At 53.0% G+C, this 8,547-nt stretch overlaps 1 protein-coding gene across 3 annotated transcripts; it reads left to right on the top strand.

Moving 5' to 3' along the window:
* The first annotated feature begins 325 nt into the window (after window positions 1–325).
* Window positions 326–8,085, top strand: PI16 (peptidase inhibitor 16). Of its 3 annotated transcripts, none has more exons than XM_066203984.1 (6): window positions 326–478; window positions 2,887–3,105; window positions 3,365–3,474; window positions 4,245–4,333; window positions 4,729–6,408; window positions 6,762–8,085. In XM_066203984.1, exons 1-6 carry the CDS (start codon window positions 326–328, stop codon window positions 6,899–6,901), a joined length of 2,391 nt encoding a protein of 796 aa, XP_066060081.1. In that variant the 3' UTR covers window positions 6,902–8,085. The 3 variants fall into 3 exon arrangements, with proteins under 3 accessions (XP_066060081.1, XP_066060080.1, XP_066060082.1); XM_066203983.1 differs by having other exon boundaries at window positions 6,759–8,085; XM_066203985.1 differs by lacking the exon at window positions 4,729–6,408 and having other exon boundaries at window positions 6,759–8,085.
* The last annotated feature ends 462 nt before the right edge of the window (window positions 8,086–8,547 follow it).

The raw sequence follows: 8,547 nt of genomic DNA, 5'->3' as shown, positions 1-8,547 counted from the left end.
GAGGTAGAAGAGAGGACCAGTAACTGAGGGCCCAGGGGATGGCTGAGGTTTGGAGCAGCAGAGGTTTGGATGAAGAATGCCAATCCAGGGATTAGGATTCAGACACAGGCTCTGTCCCTGGGAGAGGACCCTGCGTGTTCGTTGGCACTGCTGCCTCCCCATCAAGGCCGATATGTGAGATGGGTGTGTTCTGCATGGCTCCAAAACTCTAATAAATACATTTCCTCCCCAATCTTCAAGCTGTTGGGTGTTCCTGGCTTTTGGGAGGTGCTTTAAATCTGACTGCCAGAGCCGTGGGCTGCTGAGAGCAGAAGCTGCCTGCACGATGCTGAGCTCAGGTCTTCTTCCCGTTCTCCTGGTGCTCTCAGTGCTGGAGCTGAGCTGGTCCCTGAGTGATGAAGAAAAGAAGATCATCTTGGATGAGCATAATAAATATCGCTCCCAGGTCTCTCCTCCTGCCCAGGCTATGATGAAGATGGTAAGTGGCTTTTATTACAGAGGAATGTTGGGGTGTTTGTGTGGTCCAAGGCTCGATCTTGGTGCAAGGAGAGATCAGATCGTTCCTTAGGGGAGGCAGAGCAATTCTCATGTAGGGTTACAAGTCAGTGGAGGGGTTCCCTAAACAGCCTCTAAAGAGAAGAGTTTCCTTTACCTCTGGAGTTGTCTTTGATCATTTTCTGGAAGTTCCCAAGTGCGATGTGAGTCCCCAGCTGCTGTTCCATGAGAGTGATGCAGCTCTCAGTGACATGAGTGCCTGCTGGAGCTCCCTGTGGTGGCAGGAAGGGCAGGTGAGGCCCTGCCATGAGCAGGTGCCGTGGCTTGGAGACTGCCAAGGGTTGGTGGGGAGATCCTGCTGTGTGGGACATCATGCAGTGCTCTGTATTTGTCTTTGCAGGTGAAGGTACTTTTAGTTATTGCAGGGAATATCAACTTGTCAGTCAATGTCTTTCAGTTATTTGGGCTCCTAATCCTCGCCATGACTTGGTGTCTTGGAGTTGAGGGATTTCCTGTTTTTTGGGGGGGAAATTAAGTCAGGTCACACACCAGTGGGACCTGTAGTAAGACCAAAAACAAGCTTTGTGCTGGTGCTGCTTTTTGTCTTGTTTAGACTCTTGATTTGATTAGAACTTGGCTATCAAGTTTTATCTTGCACCACATGTGATTTTCTCCTTCCTTTTGCAAATCACACAGAGAAGGATAATTGTTTATGATGGAGAGTTGGAGTCCTTTCCTCTTTGGGTCACTTTGCTTGGAGGACACCACCCTGCCTGGCCCGGGAGTTGCCCAGAATGAGTAAAACCTTTGTGGGCTGGTAAATGGGAGCTTAACAATTAGAAGAAGCAAAAAGTTAAATTCAGGGAGAGCAAGCCTGACCCATGACTGCAGACTCAAAGGGGACAGAGCCAGAACCCTCAGCACCATGATCCCATCAAACCCACCAGGCACAGCAAACTCAGAGTATCAGGGCTTTGGACCCAAAGTCTTAGAGAAAGCCTGAGGGAAATGATCCCTCAGCGTCCTTAAGTCAGTGCAATTCCAAACCTGTGGGGGCTGCTTCTGGCTGAATCTTTGATTGCAGCCCCTGTGCTTTGGGATACTCTCTCTACAGCTTCTGCTCCTGCTTAAACACACAGGATCTGCTCACGGTCTGGAGCCAAAGCATTTTGAAGCATTTCATTTTGAAGCCCAGCAAATGTTTAGCTCACAGCAGCCCTGACGATTCCTCAGTAGAGGTTTTCCATGAGAACATCGTCCTCATCTCCCTCCTGGGACCTTTGCTTGGGCTGTCTTTGCCTCTGTGTTCACCTGCTGCCGTGGCACTGTGCCTGGCTGAGGTCACTCCGTGCTTTCTTTTGGGACATGGGGCTGCTTGCATTGGAAATATTTAGTTGAAGACGAGGAATCTGTAGCCTAAAGCCACTTTACTAATGAGGCGAATCTGCAGGTGTGAGTCCCCCGTTTATGGAACCCAGCTCTGTGCCAGAGGGACAGGGGCGTGTGCTCCCCAAATTGGGTCTCCAGCCATCTCTGTCAGCATGGCTTGGGGCCATGGTGGGAAATGAACCAACATTCTGTGTCCCATCCAGGTGTTTCCTCCCTCCAGTGCCTTTGGGCCTGTCCTCACTCCCTCAACACCCCAATGGTGACATGCCCTCCTGTCTGGCACCTTTTGGATCCAGCCCTGGCTCTGTCCAGGAAGGTTCCCCCTCAGGACCCCCTGTTTGCAGGGCTGCCTTCCAGCAGCCAGGCTGCTCTCTCCATCAAGGATGGTCCAAACAGCTGCAGTGTAGGACTCCCCATATTCATGCCTGAGAGAAAAGCTCTCCACCTCTCCTCCTCCTTGTTCTCCTCCTGCACACCCCTGTGGCGGAGGGCTCAGCTGGTGGTGGGGCCGCTGCCGCTCCAGAGGGGGCTCCTGGCTGGCAGCCAGGCAGCCACGTCTCAGTTCCAGGCAAACAGATGATGTGTGCTCCCAGGCTTTGTACAGCTGCCAGGAGAGATGTGTCCCATTCCCCTCCTATCCCCACCCTGGGCGAGGAGGGCCAGCGCCGGAGCCCTCTGGTGTGACCCACGGTGGGTTTCCTTCCTTTCTCCACACTGAGTTGAGGATGCTCCATTATGGTGTTAGATGAGCTCCAGGAGAGGTTGTGAGGGTCGTGCTGGTGCCCTGACCTTCTCCTGTTTGACCCGTAAGCCAAGGTTTAGTTTGTGCAGGGATTGATCATAGAGCTCCCCTCTCCTGAGGACTGCGTTGGGTAGGGGTTTGAATTTTCCTCATGAATGGGGAGACTGCGGCCAGACAACGCAGGGGTCCTTGGTAAGTGCCTTGCTCCTGTTGGAGAGCCCAGTGTCCCTCTCTGTGTGCTGACACCGAGCTCCTTTCAGACCTGGGACAAGGAGCTGGAGGCCCTTGCTCAATCCTATGCAGAGAAATGCATCTGGGACCACAACAAGGAGAGGGGACGACGGGGAGAAAACCTCTTTGCTATGGCCCCAACCCTGGAACTAGAATTTGCCGTGGAAGACTGGAACGGGGAGGAGAAATTCTACAACTTGACAACATCCACGTGTGTCCCCGGGCAGATGTGTGGCCACTACACCCAGGTACCAACTGCTGGGGTGGAGGGGTGGCTGCTCAGCAGAGCTGGGTGCCAGATTTTCTCAGACAGACGAAATCTGAGTGTTTCTTCACAGCTTGGGTAGGAGCAGAGGTAGTGGTGGATCCTGAATGCCAAAGCAACATGGGGATGTGGGATCTGGGGCACACTCTGTGGGATGAACAGGTCTGTGGAGCAGCCTTTAAGGCCAGGGGACATGTTACCTTCACCCAATCCCCTCACCTCCACCCTGCTCTTTGCCTCAGGTGGTCTGGTCAAACACGCATCAGATCGGCTGCGGGGCACATTTTTGTGAGAAGATCGAAGGAATCGAAACAGAGAACATGCACCTGCTTGTTTGCAACTATTATCCCCCGTAAGTCCCAGGCCCTGCATGGATTCGTGCATCTCAGTGGAGTTTCTGTGCTGGAAATGCCCTGGCTTCAGGCTTTGTGTCACAGCAGGGTTTGTCCTTGGTCAGAAATAGAAGTTCCAAAGAATGCCTCTGTTATCTTGGGTTGGTCCCAGTGTAAGGAAGGGTTGTCTGGAGATCCTGGCCCGTGATTGTGACTGCTGAGGGCTGGTTCAGCTCCTGAACCACCCAGGGAGGGCCCTTCTTCCCCAAGAGCTGTTCAAGGCTGAAGTGGCAGTAGCTGAGGGTACAAACAGCTCCCTGCCCAGGCCCTTGCTCTTCCCTGCTGGCAGCAGCCATTGCTGAAGAAGCCCTGAGGGTTGGATGTAGGAGGAGCGCTGGGTACCCCCTTTCCAGCCCTGGGACCAGCCTTGGCACCAACTTGCTTGGAGTTGCTGAGAGCACCGAGAGGAGCCAGTGGCTGCAGACCTTCCTGGGGGTCTGGAGCAGAAGTGAGACAGAAATCCCTGTCCCAATGCCCATCCCCTGCTCTGTTCTGAGGGGGGTGAGGGATCTGCTCCATGGACTTGTCTGCCCCAGCTTTAGCTGCCTTGGGCTCAGCCTGGTGAGTAAATGGCCCTGACAGGCCGTGGCAGGAGACCACAACCTGTTTTCTATGTTGATCCCAAGTTTTGCCTTGGCTGGGATATCCCAGCTGAATCAGCCCCTTCTCTCTGGGATGGGAGTTTCCCCTTTCCTCACACCTTCTTTATCTTGGCATTTTCTGCTTCCAGGGGTAACATGAAAGGGAAAAAGCCCTACGTGGAAGGACCCTCGTGTGAAATGTGTCCCACAGGCACAGTCTGTGAGAACAACCTGTGTGGTGAGTGAGCAGAGCGGTGTGTGGCCCCGGAGGGGCTGTTGGGACTGAGACCCTGGGCTGGGTCTGAGCTCGGAACCCTCCTGGAGCTGTCAGGAAGCCCTTGAACTGCTCTTCCAGGGCTGGACCATGAGCCAGGACAACTGCCTTAAGATAAGAAGGGCCTTGTACCCCGTTAGGCAGTGGGGTTTTCCCCTTGTGGGACAGGAGGTTGTGTGAGGGACATGAGCTATCTCCAGGTTGGGAACCCCAGAGTGGGGAATGGCCCAGGGTGACCTGAGAGGGGTCGGCTGCTGTTTCAGCCCCTCGTTGGTTTCTGCTGGTCCTGCTCAGTGCAGGGGATCCATTGAGGTCAGCTGGGCCAGCCCTAACCCACGGCACTTTTCATCTCTCACCAGAACCCGTTGTAGAAGAGACCACTCCGGCCTCTGTGACAACAAAGGCAAGGCCATCCACCCCAGCCACAGCTAAACCAGAACCCACAGCCAAACCAGAACCCACAGCCACAGCTAAACCAGAACCCACAGCCAAACCAGAACCCACAGCCAAACCAGAACCCACAGTCAAACCAGAACCCACAGACACAGCTAAACCAGAACCCACAGCTAAACCAGAACCCACAGCCACAGCTAAACCAGAAACCACAGCCAAACCAGAACCCACAGCCACAGCTAAACCAGAACCCACAGCTAAACCAGAACCCACAGCCACAGCCAAACCAGAACCCACAGCTAAACCAGAACCCACAGCCAAACCAGATCCCACAGCTAAACTAGAACCCACAGCCAAACCAGAACCCACAGCCACAGCTAAACCAGAACTCACAGCTAAACCAGAACCCACAGCACCAGTTCACACCACAGCTGAACCAGAACCCACAGCCAGAGCCAAACCAGAGCCCACAGCACCAGTACACACCACAGCAAAACCTGAACCCACACTAGTGTCCACCACAGCCAAACCAGAACCCACAAAACCAGTGTCTACCACAGCCAACCCAAAACCTACAACCACACTCCCAACCACAGCCAAGCCCAAACCCCCAGCACAGGCACCCTTCAGCACAGCCAAGCCAAAACCTGCCAGCACACTCCCAACAACATCCCCAGCCAGGCCAAAAACCACAACACCAGCAGCCACCACAGCCATGGCCAAGCCAAAACCCACCGTGCCAGCAGCCACCAGCACTGCAGCCAAGCCAAAGCCCACCACAGCTATGGCCAAGCCAACACCCACCACTCCAAAACCCACCCGAACAACCACTGCCACTAAGCCAACAACAACAACCACTACCACCAAGATGACACCCACTCCTCTGAAATCCAAGACAATGAATACTACCACCAAACCAACACCCACCACAACCACCACCAAACCAACACCCACCACACCAAATCCCACCACAACCACCACTACCACTACTACCACCAAACCAACACCCACCACAACCACCACCAAACCAACACCCACCACACCAAATCCCACCACACCAAAACCCACCCCAACTGTAGCTAAGACAAAATTTACTATAGCCACAGCCAAACCAACACCCACCACACAAACATCTACCACCACTACGGCCAAGCCAACACCTGCTGCTACAACGCCAGCACCTGCCACAACAGCAAAGACACAACTGAAAACTGCCACAACCACAAAGCCAGAACCAGAAAGACCTGATCCTACTGAGGCAACTGGAATCACTCTTTCCATTGAGCCCACCTTAGACCCAGATTATAAAGTGTCTCCAGAGGCAGACACTGGAGAGCCTCTTAGCTCCTTCACTACAGAGGATCCAGCCTTATTAGAAAGCATGGGCACAGCCTTCAGCCCCAGATCAGTCCCAGAAAGAAAGAAAGGTGTCAAAGAGGATGAGAAAGAGAAATCAGCTTTTTCTAGTCCATCTCCATCGCTCAGCCAAGCTGTTCCAGAGATGAAATTAGCTTTCAATAGAGCTGAGCTCATAACCCCCTCCAAGTCAGTGGTCCTCAGCCCTGAAGAGCCCACCTTCTTGCGCTTAACATCATCCTCCAAAGACAAAAAAGGGCCGAGCCCCCATTTCCAGACCTCCCTCTCAGGTAAGGCAACCATGGAGTCAGCCCTGGCATGGACACTCAGACATTCAGGGATCCCCAAGCAGCATGGAGAGGGCTTGGGAGGAGCAGTGTCAGACTGGTCCTTTGGATCCTCCTCTTGTATGTGGCACCAAGCCTTTCCTCACTCTTTGCTCTAACCCTGAGGGGTTGGTTGGATCTCCCTGAAGCATGGTCCCATTCACAGCCTGCTCCCACTAACGCACAGCTTCCCTGGACCAGAGCTCTGCTACCTCACAGTGCCTCGGGGCACGTCACGGCACACCTGCATGAGTGGGAGTTTCTCTTCTGCCAGATTTTCCCCTCTAACTCCACATTTTCCTCTCTTCTTCCAGCAGGTGCCCTGGACACAGAAGAACTGGAGACAAACTCGGACCAGACAAGTGTGGATCTGCCCAAAGGTGGAGCCCCCAGGACCTGCTTGGGGCTTTCGCTCTTCCTCCTCCCCACTGCCATCCTGGTGGGCCTTCTGCTCTGAAGGGTCTTCCTCAGCTGTCCCTGCACCCCTCACCAAGGCTTCTGTCAGCGCTGGTTGTTCCACAGCCCTGGTAGGCTCAGGAGACTCCTTGGACAATTCACACGCTCCCTCCTTACGCTGCCTTCTCTGCTGCAGCCCCGGGGGAACTCTGTCCCCTTCCTGAGGAGACCTGAGGGCAGGAGGGTGTTTGCCATAATGCTGCTGACCTTGGATGCTTCTCCTTTTTCCTGGCTTCTGTTCCATTTCCAGGCTGGAAGTGTTGAGCTCTCCCACCCACAAACCATGTGGCTGGCAGGCCCCACCACAGTGTGACCCCGGGGACAGCAGGGTGACCTGGGAACAGTGAGACATGGTGGTTGGCTTTGATGTTTGTAGATGAGACATGGTGGTTGGCTTTGGTGTTTTCTTCCAGCAGAAATGCTCTTTTCCCTCCCAGTGTGTTCATCTCAGTTTTGGACAAGTTTTACCTCTCTCCCTTCTTGTCCACAAAAGTGGCTGTTTTGAGGATTTCTGTTTTCTCCTGGTCCTGGTGTAGTTCTGGCCAGTATTACCCAGCTATTTTCCCCTCTCCTTCTCACACTCCACAGCCCTTGCCTCCTCCAATGCCAAAGATTTATTTTACGCATGTGCCTGCACCTGTGTGCACGCACAGAAGAGAAACCTTCAGAGCTGAGAGAGGCCACCAGCTCCGTCGTGTAGCTTTTCCCTGCATGGCTTCATTCTTTGCATCATTTCAGTGTATTTGAATTTAGATACAGATTCCTCTTGATGGGTAACTTGTGTGTGTGTGGTCAAGGAGAACAAGTCCCCAGTTCTACTGGTACAATCTGAGCTCCAGAGACACAAGTGACATTGTCAGAGGTTTTTGGTGGCTCCTGGGCTTGTTGCAGGACCACTGGCATTGTCTGGGCCACTGTGTTTTGTTACTCCACATCCCTCCTCCCTTCACCTGAGGATTCCCAGTCAGGTGTGTTAAATATGTGACAAGCTTTGCTGACAGGTGGAAGGGAGATAACGGGGAGAGACAGCCCCTTCTCTGGTCATGGCAACCTTTCATTTCTTACAGATGAGGAGGATGACCTCCATCTTACAGATGGAGGATGACCTGAAGGCCATTATTCAGATCCTCCACTGCTGCTCTGTCCTGTGCATCCCCAGAGCACTGAATAAACCCTGTTGTGAAAGTCTGTTCACTGTCTCTCTGGGGGATCTGGACACCTGGGAGCCACTTATTATACCTGTAAAATGCTCTTAATTATGTGCTTACACAGAATTGCTAAAAGACAACATGACTTCTGTCGGTCCTGAAGGGGTTTTTTTGGCTTTCCAAAAGCATCCATGTGCTGCTTTTTGTAAGGGCGTAAGTTAATGTTTTTAAATCTGTGTAAAAGCAGCAGGAGGCCATGGGGATTGAGGATGACGTAGGGAATTTTTCTTGAGCATCCAGCTGAGTGTAAAGTAAAAATGTGTCCCCACCAGGAACTCTTGGGCAAGGAAGCAAGAGAAAAAGAACTCAGAGCAAAAAACAGAAATAAAAAACCGTGGCTGGAGCGCTTCTGGTTCCCTGTGTCAGGAAGCCCAGCACAAGCCTCTCAGACCCTAAACACACACAATTTCATCTTTGTGGCACTGAAAAAGTTAAATAA

The sequence above is a fragment of the Chamaea fasciata genome, unplaced genomic scaffold (assembly GCF_029207755.1).
Source record: "Chamaea fasciata isolate MVZ Bird 193981 ecotype frontalis unplaced genomic scaffold, bChaFas1.0.hap1 SCAF_25, whole genome shotgun sequence".
Classification (NCBI taxonomy): Eukaryota; Metazoa; Chordata; class Aves; order Passeriformes; family Sylviidae; genus Chamaea; species Chamaea fasciata.
This window is presented reverse-complemented; position numbering and strand designations above follow the sequence as displayed.